The sequence below is a fragment of the Contarinia nasturtii genome, unplaced genomic scaffold (assembly GCF_009176525.2).
Source record: "Contarinia nasturtii isolate CC-2019 unplaced genomic scaffold, AAFC_CNas_1.1 Cnas_scaffold_630, whole genome shotgun sequence".
Lineage (NCBI taxonomy): Eukaryota > Metazoa > Arthropoda > Insecta > Diptera > Cecidomyiidae > Contarinia > Contarinia nasturtii.
The window spans coordinates 80674-99838 of NW_022197981.1; the positions used below are offsets into that span (position 1 = coordinate 80674).

A 19165-nucleotide genomic window follows, 5' to 3' on the forward strand; every position below is an offset into this window, starting at 1 on the left:
AAAACGGACGTTACGGATGCTGAGATGCCTCACGTTTTCGCTGTTGGTTCTGTTTGATACATTGTGTGTCATCCCGATTTCAAAGTGAACGAGACAGAGAATTATCGAACTGAATGATGAAACAACAAAACAATACGCAAAGCTGCACACTATTCATGCCATGCTTGTGTACGGTACGGTATCTGTGCGTATACGTTTCGTCTCTGTTTTCCTGTGATTCTTCTATTTGCTCATTCACAGCGCCGTTCATTCATTCGGTGATGTGTATTTTGTTATTGTTGCTGTTGTTGTTTTTGTTGTTGTTGTGAGTATGTGTTGTTGCTTCGGATGTGTGTTTTTTTCTTCTGTTGCTTCTCTATCGCTTTTGAGCGTGAGCAAGGCGGCTAGAAAACGTACACCACTCGTTGCGAGTCTTGAATATAAATTCAAAGCCATTTGCCGTCTACGATTTATTTACAAATCAAGAATCCACCACACAAGACACACATACAAAACGTTCCGAGTTCTCGAACAAACCAAAACATCCATATTATCGACGTAAAAGAAATTAAGCGCGTATTTTTATTTTTTATTTTTTTTTTGCTTCAAATTACATTGATCGGAAATTCATTTCGATTTTCGGAAAATTCTTTCACTTTTTTTTGTACACAAATTCCTGTTTATTGATCGGTTTCAATTAAACAAGAAATAAATATTAATTTTTAAGAGTGCGTATTTGTAAAAGTGCTCATTCAACTGTATTCAACAAACCATCGAAAAATTCAAAATTCAATTTTCGGTAAAATTCCGAACGGTTACATATCAACAAATTAGCGGCAATTTTTCCTTAATTATAAACAAAAAACATCAATCACAATGGTTCGACTAACACAATTGTGGCAAGTGCTCGTCCTTACACTCATCCTTCTCATTGCGACAACAAGTGCCGGACGCGTCTTTCGGGTATGTATCGATTTTTTTAAATATTTTTACGCATTTTTATTTAAAAAATAAGATTTTCATTAAAATTAAATTATTCTTTAGTTCCCTTCAATAATTACAAATTTCGAAATTGAGCGAATAAACAAAAATTAAACACTTCAGTTTTAACTTTATGAAAATGATTGGGAATTTTTATTCAAACAAACAAACAATACGAATGCATTTCAACACGATGTATGTGTCATCATCAGCTTCACGCTTAAAACTAAAAATGGTTACGTGCAAATTAAACGCACATTTATTTCAAAATTATTTTTTCCTTTTTGAAAAATGTTTTGAAAAAGAATTAGATACTAGTTTTAAACTCGGAAAAAGAATTAAAATTTCAATTTTTTTTGGTTTAAGTAAATATATATGAGTTGATGTATTTACAATGTGCTTAATTTTTAAGACTTTTGGCGAAGTTTAAAATTAGCCAAGACTGAGACACACTTTATTTTATGTGTATATCACGTGCTCATTTGTATTTAATTCTATTCTTTTTGGCATGATTTATTTGTTTAAAAAAAGAGCATGCCATAATTGATAATTAAACACTTTTCGATGCAATTTAAATGCATAATTAAATTGAATAAATCGCTTAAATGAATAATTTAAGTAAAAAAAAAGTGTTTTGACTTTCAATTTGTTGTGTTTGTATGCGTGTGTGTGCGACACAAAGTTTCCTTGGTCGAGAGATGACCAATTATTGAACCGTTACATATGTCGATATGGTTTAAATAAAATCGCATATCTGCAGTTTGTACCAATTGTTTCGACTTTGAATGCCGAAACAAGTGCGCAAATTCATGTGACGGGCTGCGACTGTAAGCGAAAAAAGTAAAAAGCGAGTGAAAGAGAGACAAAAACCAATACGTATACGATGGTTCAAATCGTAACATAAATGCTATATACAATTTACACAAAAATAAAATCGAACGTAAATCCAAGTGTCTGCTTTGCGACACTGCATATGAATGAGAGTCTAGATGAAACAGTTTAAATGAATCAGAGAATGATGAAATCGGTGCTGCATTAATTCTAGCCAAAACAACGACAAAAATAATAAAAACACAGTAAAAATGTTTAGACATGTGTCCGGATGAAACATGTTATTGGCCAAGCGACCATTTCACATGAAATGTTACGCATCAAAAGAGGCGTTTGATGCAAACAATTTTAAGTTATTTGATGAAAATGAGAAGAGTAAACAGACAAACACAGTAAAATAAAAAAAAATGTTAATAAAAGGTCGGAAACACTAACGAATCACACAAAAATTTGCCATAAATCAAATAGATATATCGCCATACATTGTGCTTGCCGATTTTTTTCTTCGTATTTTTTTTTTGCGTATTATATTACAACGGCTATTGGCGATTCGCAAGCGCGCTATTTTCAAATTGTATCTCATGCATATTTATTTATGTCTTGGGTCGATCAGTGGCCGCGTTGTTCTCCGCACGTAATTCGTTTGCGCGCAGTTTTGTTTCGGATATTTTATTAATTACATAAAAATAAAACGATCGCAGCCAAATTAGTGACGATTCAATTTTCTATTTCAAGCGTCACCACTCTGGTTGTATCTTGTTTTCGACATTTTGTTTTCACATTTTTAAACATTTGAAAGCTCAATTTGAAAATAAAAAAATTCTCTCGCTAGAATTACTGGATACAAACAAAAATATCTGAGCTTTCAGCTACCGATCAAATGCATTGACGATATATCGAAATAATAATAGCCAAACCAAACGCCAAAAATGTGCATCATTAAAAGCCAATCGATAATCATGCCCGTGTCATGTCGATTATCATGATTATTTTTCTTTGTCGGTGTTGTGTGCGTGTGAAGCTTTGTTGGAAAAAGGAAAGAAAGAAAAAACGCAAATTTATGTGACCTTTATATTGAAACATAACATTGTGTGCGTCATATTAAATTGATATGTTTTTACGAAATTATCGTTGGAGCGAATTAATGAATAAAAAAAAGACTTTTTCTTTTACTATTTTCATTTTAAATGCCTTTTCCTCCTCTTTTTAGTTAAATCGATCGTCGTTATTCGTACATATATACACACACACATTTTTATGCGATTTTATGTTGAAGGAATTTATGATAACGATCGATTCATGTGCAAAAAATATAATTCCCATAAAATATTCCATGAGAGAACGTTCTTTTTTTAACCTCACAATATGTAGCGACACAAAATAAAATACTGAATGGAATTGTTTACATTCACACCGCGCGAATGAAGAAAAAAAATATCTATATGAATTCTCAGAAGACCATTGCTGTCGTCATCTCGCGCGCATTCCCTTTCTCTCTCTCGCTCCCTCTTGCCAGCTCACTCACTCGAGCACATTCCCTCCCTCAATTGAGAATATAAACATCAATATAAAATATTGTGAATCGTTAATAGAATCGGCAAATGAATTCGTTCTCGTTAGGTTTTTATTTTAAAATTCATCGATCGTGATATTCCCTATTCAGTCATGAGGTGATAAGATCACACTGCCTCAGATAAAGTCAATCAATTGATAATGCCTAAAAAAGTAAAGTGTTGTTATTAAGTTTTTTTTCTTCTTCTTCTTCTTTTATTTAATATCGGGCATTAAAGCTAAATGCGAACTAAAACTGGAATCACAAACGCAAAATGATGCAGCTCTAGTGTGCGACTCAAGACAAATGGGCGAAAGAACATATTAAATGGAAATTTTCATTCATAAATTTTGACCGAGATTAGATGAATGTTGCGCATCACGCTGTTTTTTCTCTATCTCTCTCTTTCTCTTCCTCCGTCTTCTCATTTTCTTTCGTAAAAATTGATTATGTTTGCGCGTTGTTTTTGTTTGAGAGACTCTATTATTATTTTTTTATAGAATTCTCATACTCTCACATGAAATTTTTGCACATTTCAATTCGATTGACTGTAGACGCGAGAGCGATGTTCTCCTCTACAACCCGGTCATGTGACGCATATACTATATTATTGTGTATTTGTATTTGATTTTTTCTTCTTCTTCTTCTTCTGATGACATATAACATACAAAATACACACAATAATATTTATCGGACGAAAGAAAGAGAGATGATCTGCAAGCACTGGGTCGACTGCTCATACTTCACAATGCGCAATCAAACTTGTGTATCATTTGTAAAATATCAACAATTCAAGCGATCGACGTCAATTCATTGATTTTGATACAGTTTTTTTTTTCTTCCACAAATCGTTGTGTACAGTTTTAAAGTGAGTTCGTATTTTGATTGAAAATGATTTGCGTAGCATTTGTTCATCATTTTCTTCGTTTCATTTCATGTATGCTTTGCTTTACTAAGTTACTTCTGTTACATTTTAACCACTTTCAATTCCAAGTGTTGTTTCGGTTATTTTTCATTTATTGCAAATTGCATCAGTTAACGATTACAAAGTCGGTCGCATGTGCAACTAATTCTAGTTTTTGGAACCATATTGATTGATTTTCTTCAGCGTAAAATAAATGTGCGTAATAAATTCAATAGAATTGACCTCAAACTTGGCGCAAAAAAGAATGTATAAGTCGAATCTTGCCAGTTTGTCGATAACAATATGTAATGAACAAAAGTGGGTGTGTCACTGTATGGCAATTTAACTGTTGCAGCAGCACAGTTTCTGTTAAGTCATATCAGAAAAAAAAAAAAAAACGAAACGAAACTATGGCGCAAACAAAATGCATTTTTATCTGACCAAAGTATGAATTCCGATACGAATGTATTGAAAGATTCTTCAATGAAAAATCACAATCGAACTGTTTATTTTCCCGCTTCTTTTCCAATTTTGATGAATACTTCTGTCAAAGAATGAAAAGAATGAATGTAAAGCAAACAAGAAAAGAAAACGAGCGCCCATCCGATCGTACACTTACAATACACCACATTCCATTTGTACGTTTCATACAGCTATGCCGACACATGCTATATTCTATTGTTCTGCACTCTGGAATGTCATTGTTTGGTTTTTAGCTCTCTTTCATTTGGTTCGATTCATATTCGTATTGTTACTCACTGTTGAACTCTGAAGCTCACTCAGTGTATGGGCCAATAGACGCACACCGATTGTGTCGAGCCTACGTGCAAATGCTCGCATTCTCACAGGTGGTCAACAACAAACGTTTGTCATGAACTTCTCGGAACGAAAAACCAAATACTTTTCAAATAACAATTATAACAAACAGTAACACCATCATTAATAATATCGATTTCGTTAACACACGCTTAAAATACTTGGAAGGAGTTTGTAGGAGTCCGACTCAACCATAAATCTCGCATCAATTAGAATGAACGCCATTAACAATACGCACTACAATAATAGCACAATAAATAATGTGCTCATTTTGAAGTTGTACGGCGCCTTTTTTGTTTGATCCTAAATCATTTTTAATGAACTGCATAAATGACCGGATTTGATGACACTTTTTGTCTCGGCTCAATCTCAATTCTTTTTTTCTTTTCCATTTTATAATTATTAAGTTGGATGAGAATGAGAAATTATTTGAAATTGTTTCTTTCCCATTTCAGTTGCATCGTTCAGCCGATGAGGCAGTAAGCTCAACAACACCAAAAGAAGAAGCAATATGCCAAGAGAATACACCATGTGGCTGGGCTGTTTACACTCCATTCACACGTAAAGTGGACTATTTCATGAAGAATACGTAAGTTGGCACAATGGTTTTTTTACGTTTCTTTCGAATTTCATTTCAATTTTGGAATAATTTTCATTGTTTCAAATCACTTAAATTATCAATTTATTGTGTTTTTTTCTTCTTTATGAAATGTTCAGATGTGTATGTCCGACGGAAAATAATGTAGTATGCCTCAAGACTGATGACGATCTCTCTGTTAGCGCCTTTGTTTACCGTTGCCGGCCAAATCCCGGCGGCGAATCGGCCCTCGCATAGGCTGACTAATGATGGCGCTATTAATTGGACCGGATTCACAGCACTGCTTTGATGGCGAGACCATGTTTGTATCGGTCGATGTCCGTTTCATTGATGTCACTTTGTATGTACAAAATATATGGTTTAGTTTACATTTTGACTGAGATCGGACGAACGATATGATTTAAATTCGGTTCACAAATGGGGCTGCAGTGGCACAGTTATTTTCACATATTTTTCATACTCTAACAATTGATTATTTTCTTTCATAAAGTATGACATAGCATATTTAGTGCATAATTTATACGTACGAGTTTATTTTAACATTTTATTTGAAACGTAGATTTATAAAAATCGAACAATACACTGAAACAAACTCAAATTTGTTTGCATATTGTATGTGATTTCGATCAAATTTGTTCGAAATTAAATCGAGGAGATCATGCAATTGGACAAATATTCGATTCCATTTCTTATAATTTTACTAAAATATCAGTTACATTGAAACACACAAAACACATTTCTAAGGTTGTAACATGCAAAAAAAAAAGAAGCAAAAACATAAAAAAACATAAGTATTCTCTGTATTATAATTTAAACAATTTCTTCCTTAAAGAAATGGATCGAAGAGTATGAAGTTTCAAAGTCTTCGAACTTCAATTTCGAAACTGAATGGAGCCGGTTCATTTGATTTCAACTTAAATTGTCAGATAAATAAATTTCATCGCAATTGAAGACTCTTACTACAACGTTCATTTCCAGCCATTTCTTAACATCAAAATTTATATTTATAAGATAATCATTTTCAGTTTGAACTAAAATAAAATATAATTGACTTAATTATTTAGAAATTAAAAATCGTGCATTTTTCTTTTTCTTTAAACGTGAGCATCGACTTTTTTTGGACCCCTTGCAAATTCAGAATTATACCGTTTTTACCTATTCTCACACGAAGATCATTTTGTAGACACGATAAAATGAATCATAAATAAAACACAAAAATTCAGAGAGAAACGTTGGAGTTATCACACAATTAGCTGGCTATTTTTATTGTGTGATTAAAAGATCTTAAGAAAAAACTAAGTTTTGGGCTATAAATTTTAAAATTTTGAAAAAAGAAGATGAATGATATTAAATGTGAAGTATGAAGATCTGCTCAGTCATCGTAGGAAATCTTATCTGTTTATTAAAATAATTGCCTGTTAGCCCAAGGGCTTTTACTACATGCAAGTTGCACAATTCTTGAAGAACTTTATGGTGATCATTACTCACACGTCGTCAAACGAGTAAAAAGTTTGGTTTCATATAGGAATCCCCCTGGAGTTCAATTCAACTTGTGTTTTGAAAAACTTGATTCGACAGTAATGGAGCCCAGAAATTGTTCAATAAAATCTCCGAAAACGATGAAATAATAAACATGTTTTTAAGCCAAGTAACTTTAAGTGGTTTGTGCTAGGAGAGTGTCTTAAGACAGAGAATTCTTAGTAGAATTGGAAGAACAATAAATACGCTTGTTACTTAACATACTGTTGTGTGAATTAAAAACACTGGCACGATGCTAAGGCACATTTTAAAATGTAAAAAAATGATGATATTCGCATTTCTCTGAATCGTTCCAATGTGACGGCGGTTGAACTTCCAGTGTCAAACTCATTTCAAATGACTTTCGAAAATCGAAACTGGAATGAAAAATGCAATGTCGTATTCTTTTAGCTGAAACATTATTATTTATACAATGGATGTAAATCAAACAAGTGGATTCATTCAACTGTAATTTGTATTTGTCAAATATACATTTTTAATGTAAAAATATTCTGAAATAATTGTTAGCTGAAGTGGATATATCATTTGATATATTTGATCAAATTTGAATTTTTAACGGATGCGAATCTCATCATAAATGTTAAATCGACCCATAGTTTTTATTTAGTAAAACGTATTTAACGTTGATGTTTTATTAAGCTGACTATTCAATTGAAATGAGGCGAAATATTCAGTTATTTGGTATATTTCGATATTTTGACAACAACAGTTTGTTCCTTGAATGTGTTACCGTAAATGTAGGCAGAACATCTGATATACGTGTACATTTGACATGACCTAAGAAATTCTAATTTTTTCTAGTTTGTCTTGTTTTCGAGTTTCTGTGGCCAAAATTTGTATACCTTTTATACATATTGTTCAAAATTCATTCTAAAAAAAACTGAAAAAAGTTTTAGCCATTCAGGTAGTTATATTATTTTCCGCGAAATGACCTTTATTCGACGAATACATATTGGTAACTTTTGCGTCCGATTTTGAAATTAAATACCAAATCATTCGTAGAAAAATACGTCATTTCATTTAAAATACATTCGTTCGAAAAAATTCACGAATTTATGTATTAATTTACATTCAAAAACGATTCGGGTTTATCTATCTTTGGTATCAAAAACCGGATCATTCAAAAAGGCGTCAAAATTGTGCTTGACATTTTATCATTCATCATTAAAAGTTTTTCGACGTTATTATTTTCTATGTGATTCGACATGAATGACAGTTACTGGCATATACGTCTGACTTTCAAATGCACAAAAATAAATGTGTTAATTGAAAATAAAAATGCATAAAATCACTGGCAAACTTTTTGGCATAGTTCTTTAATCAAATAGATTTTTATAGCAACAGTCCGTAAAGTATACTTACGAGATCTTCTGAAACGAACGCCAAATTGTAAAACTTACCACTAGGTAAAATGCATGGATAACAAGTCATTGCCCCCTCTCTGTAATCTATGATCTAGAGCTCATGAAAGTTATTTCCCATGGTATTTAAAGTGCCAATGGAGTGAGACCATTTGAGAATCAAATTCTCAAACATTTTCATGCAAATATAAAAATCTCCCGAGGACATTTTTTCCAGAATAAATAGCAACTTTTAAATATTAACCGATCATATACCACACACCTTGAAATTTTCTTTTGCACTTCGACAGGCTTTATGCAAAGAATTCAATGCACTAAGTGTTAATTCAAGTATTCATAATCGATGTGGTTTAAATGTGCTTAAAACATCACACAAAAGCGCATTGAATTAATAAAGAAATGAATGCATACTTTTGGGCGCTGAACGCATATCCAAGATGTAAACCAATAAACGAATATTTGACGTTCTGAACTATGATCATGAAAATGTCAATGATTTATCAAAACATAAAACGAAAAGTAAAATAATTTCAAAGATTTAAATAAAAATATGATTTGATTATATATTTTTTTAAATTGTTCCTTTAAAAATCAACAAAATACCAAAACCAAAATTAATGTAAATAAAACAACATTTTAAATATATTTTTGTAAATACTTTTAATAAAATATCCATTTATTCTGTTTGCTTAGTTTGGATATCATCTTTTTGTCTGTCCTGATTGTATTACATCGTTCGTTACGTGTGCATGTTTATTTGATTTATGAATGTCATGCAAATAAAAAGTGGTTCTATTGGAATTACTATTTTCATTAAAATTAATTTGCACATTATATTTGCAACGTAAATTATGTGTAAATTAGATAAAACGAAAAGAGAGAGAAAAAACGTTGTTTCCTGTTGTGAACCTTATCATAAAAGAAATAACTTATTGACTTTATCTTAATCATCGTCGTTTATCAATTGATATATCTGCATTTGAGAGTACATATCATCGCGTTATTATTCACGTGCAAATGACAAATGTCTCATAAATTCCGTCTTACCCTCTATCTGATTTCGTCCCTCACAAGCATCGACTCTTTCATTCTTTATCAATTTTTTTCTTCTTTTATTTTACACTTTTACATAAATAATCTATAACTTGTAACTTTGTTTAATTTCATTTCTTGTGTGTTTTGTGTATTTCTTTAAGATATATTTGTTTGTCTCAAATTTACACATAACGTTAATCGAGTGGTTATCACTTTCAAGTTACAACAAAGGCTAAATAGTTAAATTCAAAACTTGTGCAGTACAGATTTTTTTTTTGTTTTTTGTCTGATTTCGTTAAATTTTTAAATGTTTGTGTTTTCATTTTCATTCCCTCGTATCATTGCTCAACCAGACGTAAGTGTGTACGATGCAAATTCAGTTGAAAATCAGTTTTTTGTTAATCTCTCTCCGTGTGTTTTCCAGGCGCTTGATTGCACATCTCGTATTGTATTTGTATTTGACTTGTGAATTTGCATCATTTTTCTTTTTTTCTTTCGTCTAATTAAAAAAAAACAACCGTTTCATGCACAAACTTCCATATTCTTCGTGTTTTGTTTTGTTTTTGGCATAAATTACTTTCCCATAATTTAAATTGCGGTGTGTGCGTCGACTGTTGTCACGTTAAATAATTATTCCAAAATAAATACGTTTTTCTTTAACATGCATTTTTTTTACTCTTTATCTCATTTTTATATTAAAATTTGTAAAGATTTTTAACAGCCGAATTTTCACATTTTTTTTTTGTTCTCATTTTCCATTTTTTAAATCGTTCGAATTCTTTTTTTTTAGTTTAGCAAATGTCTCTCTTTGCAATTCGTCGGGAAACGTTAATCCAATGTTAATCACATTTTGATTTATTTTTGCACAGTTTTATGTATGTGTGTGTGACCTAATGGAAGTTAAAAATATATTAACGAACTCAGTTCGTCGAACTTATGAATTTTGTAAAATTTGGTTTTGTGTCTATTTTTTTTTTGTTTAAACATTCATTTCAATGAAACATTATTCGCGATTCAAGCACTCTGTGCCAACGACGACACGTTTTCACTGCAACTTTTTTTTTTGTTATTGTTGTTCGAAATTTTTTTTTTATCATGTATGAATTGATCCCAACCCATGCCAACTCTTATATTAAATTTGCTTAGCTTAAAAATATTTCATTCATAAAAAAATAAAAATATATTTCTTGATTCTTGTATTATTATTTTTGTTTTTTCATTTCTTGCTTTCTCTTTTGAATACTCCAGGTTTTTTTCAATTGTGTAAGTTTGTTTTTCACTTCAATTTCTTGTACAATGCTAAATCTTTTGTGTGGATTATATCTATATGTGTGTGTTTGTGTTCTTTAAAGCCGAAAGATTTTCCAAAAAATGTTCACATCAACATTTGTGTATTTGATGTCCACAATGTTCATTTATTCTTTAGATCCTTACTTATATCACTCACTGTACGTGTACACAGTTCAAAATTCTATTTTGCTATTTTTCAATAAAAATTGATGTGACACAAGGGTCAAATAAGCAAATCTTTCACATTTTAATTACAATTTTTGTTTTCTACTTTTAGGTTCTTATTGTTTAAGGTTCAGTATAAACTGAACATTTAAAAAAATATTTGAAAATTAATTTGTACGTATTTGAAGAAAAAAAAAATGCGGAAATAATGGAAAATTGAAGACAAACAAAAAATACGAAAAACAAAAAATTCGTCAATTAAATAAAAAGTTAATTGAATAGTAAATTTCTCTTCAAAAAAGGAATTTATGTGTCAGAATCCATTAGCTCATTTTACAAGTATATTAAAGAGAAATTTAATTTTACATGTAATGCTCTGTTCATTTTTTCTTGATCCTTATATGTGTATCAAAATTAAATGGGTTCTTTCCTTAATTATTTTTTGTGATCAGAAACTAGTTTGCTACTGAGTTATTGAATAAAATGATGGTGTCCACATGACAAAAGCGTGCCTGTCTTCATTGCGGTCTCATTGCTTTTGCATGAAGTAAAAGGTGTGCTTCATTTGAACCAAAATGAAAATAAACAAAACGAAATCTTTTTAACGTCCATTGACAATCAGAATATATACCCTGTAATTGCACGTTTCAATGAACTGAAGAATTTCTTCTGCTATTTTCTGTTTGCACTATTACAAACTCATCACTAATAATGAAGTGAAGAATGATTGGACATGTTGTTTGTTTGATTTGTCACTAATAAATTGCTATGAAAAAAGAGTCGAATCTGTTTGTTTAATTGATTTGTTATTTGTCCTTTAAGAAATCCTATATACGGTATATAGAGTTTTGTTTTAAATGATATATTAGATTCTGTGTCTGTGTGTTACGTATGCTGTCAACGGGTTTTGGATTTTATTCAATTATGTGCCAGTTTCTCGTTCAATGTATTGTGTGTGTGAAATATTTATCAAGCAGCTTATTTGAATATAGAATATTAATGTAACAGTTTCATTGTATCCGACAAAAAAGTGGAAAATACAAAATAGATTTGATTTCTGTTAGTTATTAGTTGTTGTTTTTTTTTTCACATTGTTTGGTTCGTTATTATTGTGTTTCTCTAAAGGGAATGGGGGAAAAATTGAATTGTTTGAATCCCTTACTCAATGAAAATGCTTTGCATCAGACTTTCACATGACTTTTCTCAAAATGACCATTGCTCATTAAATTCCCAATGAGACCGATATCTCATGCCTATTTTTATTATTGTTATATCCGATTTGGTCTCATTTCCTCAAAACAATTTTCTTTTTCTCGTATTTTTATCTTCTTCATATGAATAAAAAAATATTTTAAAATAATATAATGGATTTCTTTTTCCGTGTTGTATGAAAATTTACAAAATGTTCATTTGTTGCACTCTTGTTTATGAGTTAAAAACTACAAATATTCCTTTTTTTTTGGAAATGAACATGCTTTTGGATGTGTTTGAAAACAATTTACATGCTTTGTGTTTGTATGTTGAATTTGTTTTCATTTTTGATCATCTGCAGCGCACACGCACTATATATCTCACAGAAGCAGCAGATGAAGAATGAATGGCAATTGATGTCCATTTACAGTTTGCTAATAAGTGACTAAGAAAATTAATTCGGAGTTGTACTTGATGCATCGGTAATGCTACTATCATCAATGGCAGACGATACAGCTCCAGCCGATATTGGTATCGGTTGAAGCGGCTGAAATGCCGATCCCAATGATGGGCGCAATTTGAAACCAACCGGTGGCTTAAATATGGCTGACGATGGAGACAGATGATCTTGACTTGTATCACTTGACTTCAAGCATACCTATATTTATTGTCAAAAATAAAAACATTCAAATTGAAGTTCAAATTGTTCAAAATTGAATACATGATGTATACGATGTTGAAGCAAAAATAAGTAATCTAACAAATTAATTTGATAAAAAAAATTCTTACTTTCTCACAACCATCAGGTGGCAATCGGGCTAGAAATCGATTAATACGTGGCGAAGCTTCTGACGATACATTATCATCAGGTGATGTGCTCTGACTTTCATCTGTGAAAAATTTTTAGATGAAAAAAAGGAAATTAAAGAACTCAGGCGAAAATCTACCTGAAGATAATAAATCTCGATTTGGCGTTTGAGTATTAACCGATCGAGTATCACTGTGCAAAATATCAGCTAATGGCGCTCGATGACCCTCAGGTATACCACGAGTAAACTGTGATAGCAGAAAATTAAATAAAAATTAGTTGTTATTAACTATGTTAAAGAATTATGATATGATTTACATGGCTAGATTCTGGTCGACAAGAGTGTGGTTGACCAGGTACTAATACAAGTTTTTCAATCTCTTGATTCAATCCTTCAACTGAACTACGCATTGGACGATGTGTCGCACATGATCGCGGTGGTATCAATACTGGACTCGCTGAAAGCAAAATGAAAATATTCATTTCAATTAACCATTTTTTATTGTCCTAGAACAAGATAAAACTCACTTTGAATCGGGCTTAAAGTTTGTGAACTAACGGAATGCTCTCCAGTTCGTTGTTGAATCCGTTGTAATCTTTGCCGTAAAACTTTTTCCGATTTATTTGTGGACAAATCAATTGAAAAGTCCACATTTGAATCGATACCGAAAATACAAGATTCATCAGTTTGCGTTGCTTTGTCCAATTGTAGTATTGTATAAGTAGTTGTTCGATGCTATGTGAATGAGAATAATCATTAATATCAATTTTATTATTGAAAACAATGTGTGGCTAATGTTAAGAAAAAGAAATAATAAGATTTTTCTATTTGAAAATCACCAAATTGCGATTTCCATCATGAAAAATAAGCATACCGTTTTATTAGCGACATCGGTTGATTTGGCTGGAATAAGTGCATCCAGACTTACTGTGCGTCGTATGCATGATGACAAAGTTGCACTGTCTAATAAATGTGTTTTGCCTGTGAATGAGAATATGGAGAAAAATGTCATCAATTGAGGTCTACGAAAACGATTCGATCGATAAATCGTGTAAATATTACCTTTATAATAGTTATTGGCACCAGGACTACGATGACCGGAGCTACTGTGATCGGGTGAAATGAGCCGCATAGGCGGTGACATTGCACTAAAAAGCCGATTTGACTGAGTTGATGTAAGACCAGCACTGTTCAGTGGCCGAAGCAACGATGACATTGGAATTGTGGCTTTCATTGGTCCAACTTTTTGTATCAATCCATCTGATTGTTTGCCACGCACATTACATGTTGTCGTTGACATCGCACCTATATATGTTTCAATAAATGAATAGAATTTTCTATAACAAAAATACAGTCACACATAAATTAATTTTATACGCAAAAAAAAAAACAGAAATAAATTCCCTTAATTCAACGCGTTTCAAATGTATTTTCGATACAAAATTCGAGTTCGCAAGCAATAGCACGAAAAAGAAATAAAAAACTTCGTCTATAAAGTGGCGCAAAAAGCGAACAAAAAAAGTCTCACAAATTGGATACGAGATTCAAATCACTTTTACTATCGATAAAACGATATCATATTCTTAGTTCTTTTTCACTATAGCAATTCGCGTGTGACACATCACAAGCAAAAAAAAAAAACGGAAAAACACGCTTAACTGAAGCGATCGTGTTACGTTTTTTTTAATACAAAAATGTGTTTCGTAATATGACATCTGAGTAAAATGCCACAGCCGGCATTTGCATTCAACGCTTTAATTATTGATTTGTGTTGGAATTTCGCCGATTCTCCATCGTTGTCGATTTTGTCGTCGCTGTCATTGTCGTTATTCATTGCATCGCGTAAGTACGAAGCATATGAAAACGCTTCAAAATTATATACATGCACTCGTGGAAAGCGTTTATGTATACAGAAATGAGAGCAAAAATGAGGACGTCAGAGAGAGAGAGAGAGACGGGAAGAACAACACTCTTATAACCATTTTTCATGTGGTTAAAAATGAAGAGCGTGGAGGGTGAAATAAAAGATCCATATCGGCTTTTCTGAGCTATCAAAAAGTCATAAATATAATTATGTTGACCGTCTCTGCCATTGCCACTTTGCATTACGATAAAAACAATTCATTTTTTACACCTCTTTGATTCCATTTGAATATATAATAATGACGACGTTTGGAAATGAATTTGTTAAAAGGGAAAATCGCACATATGCTATGATTTTATTTCTTTCGATTCATGCAAACATACACACACACACACACACACGCTCACACATACATTTTGTGAAAAGCTAATGACAACAAATTAAAAGAGCGAATCATGCTCGCCCAAGACATACATAAATACACGCGTGAATCAGAGAAAGAGATAGAAAGAATGAGAGCCGTAAAGACAATTATTATAGAGCATATATGTATAAAAGTATATGCAAAAGACATTGTCGGTATTTAGTGATTGTCGTCGGAGGGATCTATTGTGTTGCCACTCTATTGCAAACTTTTAACTCTGTATGTGTCGTTTTTCTATCGACGTTCAATTCTATTTATATGTGCATATATAAAACATCATGGAAATATGAGTACACGAATAAAAAAAAGCAACATCCAAAAGAATCGTTGTATGAAAAGTGTTTGCTTTTAATTACGAAAAAAGAGAAAAACAGAGGGAAAAACGGTCTCTGATGTATTTAAAAGACCATTGGAGTGTGTCGCGTCTGTTTTCAAGAGAGAGAGAAAAAAACGAAAAGAACTGAATAGATGTTTAGGTCGAAAAACTCGTAAAAATTCATGATTCAAAAAAATGATGAAAACGAAAAATGCAATTGCTCACAAATGCTTTTCAGATTTTAATTCAGATGTTGTAAAATCTGTGTTTCATGCCATTTCCAATTTGTACGAAACTCGATATAATTTTTTACAGTCTGAATGAATACCTCTGTCTATGCTTTCTATTGAGTCAATTAGTGCAGAAAAGCGTAAATTCCGGCATTTTGAATTGACAGACACAAAAACGGCGGCTTAATAGATCAAAGGGAATTTTCAATATCACACATTTATAATTGCAATATATTGGCCGACTGTTGTGTGTGTTTTTTTATGTTTTCAATTACTAATTTCATTCTCTCTCTCTGTGTCTATCTGTATCTCGGTGTGTTTCGTTTCAAAAGTTGACACTTGACAATTTGGATTTATTTAGCTAAAGGGGGTAATGATACCGATCGATACATGTGACCGCAAAATGAACAGTAATTAATTGTTGTCAAATGCGGCTCCGTCGACACATAATATATATTCAATCATTGGTATATCATGTCAGAGAAAATTTCTTGCATGCATAAATGCGCTTTATAATTTATCGGAATATTCATGGATTGATTGAGACGTCGCTTGGCTTGTGGTGTTTTCTCTCTCTCATACACACACATAGGTATAAACACACACACACACACCAAATCGCAGTTTCTTTTTGTCTATCAATTTCTCTCTATCTCTGCTGCTGTTGACCGAACAAAAACCGTATTTTAGCTGTTGCTCATATCAAGTGGATAAACCAAATCACGGTCAATTGAGTTGACTATGTTATAAAATTGACACGTTCGGTTTCTGTGTACACAAAACGTATGCCAATCGATCGATGTGAGAGGGATGGAGGTAGAAAGAGAGAGTGAGCCATATTAAGATCCTTTCGGTGTTTATATGCATTATCTCTCACACTTGTCAAGCTTTCTTCTTGTGTACGGTTGTTTTTCTCCTGTTATTTTCGTACTCGCACTCACATACCCGTTGGCTACTTCAACCAATTTTATGAATGATATACATAGGCAGCGTATATTTATACACAGAAATTATATTCACTTACACTTCATTACTTTAGCACGCTTCGATTGAAAACTGATTACACATTTGCACGCACTTGAGCAACATATCGGCGAATTTAGACAAGAGAGTTATATCAACGACAATGACAACGACAAAATAAAAATATACGAAAAATATTTCTTTAGTTGTTCAAGGAAAAAAAATCACAACAACAAATCTTTGTTCACAAATTTCTATAATTCGTTCAAGCCAAACAAAGCCAAATAGCATGCTTATAAATGCGATATCATACGAAAAAAAAAAATTCAATGCCATATCTCTCGAACTATACTTGGTTGTAAAATTTGGTACATCGCTCCACTTTTGGATCGAATCCATGGGTGCACAAAATTGACGAGGACATTGGTTGCTCTTCTTCTTATATGTTCTCGTGTATTGTGTACAACGTATGTATTCATGCGAGCGACTATAATAATTGAGTTGTAAAATTGTCGACACAAAAACACACAATTCGATGAGTAAATCGCAAATACTACACACACTAAAAATGTTTTTTTTTTTTTCGAACAAACACAGGGAATGGGACACGAAGAATGAAAGAGAAAAAGTCGCACACACCGCACAAAACTAATCGAAACTATTCTACTGGCTCATTTTTTTTTTTGGATGGCTTGAATTTAACTGAACTCGAATTTTTTTTACTCTTAAAATTTTGCACAGAGAAAATGATTGGGAAAAGGAAGTGAAATAAATGAATTTAACACAAACCATTCGTACGATGACGACTCTAACGATGATGATGATGATCAAATTAAGAAAATAACGAACGAACGAGAAAAAAAAACACAAATATATGTGCGATGTCAATACAGCAAAAAAGAGATGTATCAGCCAATGTGGCGAGGTAATCCACACAAAGTAAAAACAGAAGAAATTTAAGCAAAAAAATGAATTGAGCAACAAAAAAGAAATTACACACAAGTGGAAATTTACAAATTTGTTGTGATAAATACACAGAAAAAAGCACTAACCACACAGTGGGACCGACTCGAAAATCCCAACCGAATATACACAAAATAATATTGGGAATTATTTAATACACACAGCGCGCAATATTAACGATGATTGTGATGATGAAGAAAAAAAAAAACAACAAAATAAAAACCGAGCGAAAGAAAATCAAATAAATAAATAAGATGCACAAGACACACAAATTAGTTTATATTCATATAAACTAGATTCACGTTTAACTGGTTTTCAGCATGTCGTTCGTTCTTTCGTTTTTTTTTTTTTTTTCAATATTATAATAATATTTTTGCTTCTTGTATCTATCTCCTTCGATCGCTCTCTGGCCCGCTAACCGATGTGTGTGTGTCTGATTTTTCCGTTTTCAGGCTTGTTTTATCGTTTTGACTTTGGTCTTTCTTTACTTGTTCGTTCTTCTTCTCTTTTTTTTTGTTGCTCTCTGTGTGTAGTTTTTTTTTCTCGCTTCTTCTATCCTTCTCTTTCTGTTTCTTTCGATTTGAATGTGTGCTTTTTCCCTTGTATATTCATTCACTTTACGTAAATGCTTTTTCAGTTGTCGTAGTCTTTGTTTCTGCGTCTGACTACATCAAATATCATTGAAACAATCGCTGTTTCAATGTTGTTGTCGGTATTGTAAAACTATGACCATATATCAAAATCAATGACACACAAATTTAAGAATGAAAAAGAGCGAGCGAGAAAAATAAACGAATATACCAACACCAAAATACCAATGTTTTTTTTTTCTATTCAATGTGATACGCGATAATATGGCAATCGAATCGTATTTCGCACATATACACAAGACAAATCAGCGCGCACAATACACATCAATTACGAACGTACTACGGGAACCGATTGCAACCATGGAATGCAACACACGCACAATCGCATCGTACCGATCGTCACAACACCACTATCCTTCTTGTTGTTGTCGTCGTCGTCGTCGTCATCGTTGTCTATCGTTGTTCATTCGTTGCGTGTTTGTGTGAGGTATGTATGTGTATATGTATGTGTATGTGTGTACCAATCAATGTGATGCTTGTACTGTTCCAGAGAAAGCAACGAAAATTCTAGAGTATTTTTGTTTTTGGTTTTAAATAAATATTCCATCAATTGACATTTTATGGGAAAATGGGCGCCCGTTTCATTTAAATATAACCAAATAATACTTTCGAATTAATAATCCTAGTCCAAAAAAAATGCAACACCGCTCATAAAATACAACAGTTTACTTTGAACGCACACATTTTCCATTGTGTTCGTTTAG

The 19165-nt window shown here is 32.2% G+C and overlaps 2 protein-coding genes across 8 annotated transcripts; one reads left to right on the forward strand and one right to left on the reverse strand.

Moving 5' to 3' along the window:
* The first annotated feature begins 437 nt into the window (after positions 1–437).
* On the forward strand, positions 438–6181 carry LOC116340238. Its single transcript, XM_031766612.1, has 3 exons — positions 438–942; positions 5519–5652; positions 5781–6181. The coding sequence occupies exons 1-3, from the start codon at positions 856–858 to the stop codon at positions 5896–5898; spliced, it is 339 nt and encodes a 112-aa protein (XP_031622472.1). The 5' UTR covers positions 438–855; the 3' UTR covers positions 5899–6181.
* Positions 6182–12245: 6064 nt separating this feature from the next.
* Positions 12246–18732, reverse strand: LOC116340355 (protein FAM117B-like). 7 transcript variants are annotated; one of them, XM_031766825.1, is made up of 9 exons: positions 17901–18029; positions 17638–17656; positions 14114–14356; positions 13926–14032; positions 13579–13786; positions 13369–13508; positions 13190–13298; positions 13032–13132; positions 12246–12900 (listed from the first exon to the last, which is right to left on the reverse strand). In XM_031766825.1, exons 3-9 carry the CDS (start codon positions 14349–14351, stop codon positions 12697–12699), a joined length of 1107 nt encoding a protein of 368 aa, XP_031622685.1. In that variant the 5' UTR covers positions 14352–14356; positions 17638–17656; positions 17901–18029; the 3' UTR covers positions 12246–12696. The 7 variants fall into 7 exon arrangements, with proteins under 7 accessions (XP_031622685.1, XP_031622686.1, XP_031622687.1 ...); XM_031766826.1 differs by lacking the exons at positions 17638–17656; positions 17901–18029 and adding an exon at positions 18617–18732; XM_031766827.1 differs by lacking the exons at positions 17638–17656; positions 17901–18029 and adding an exon at positions 18114–18597.
* Positions 18733–19165: the final 433 nt, after the last annotated feature.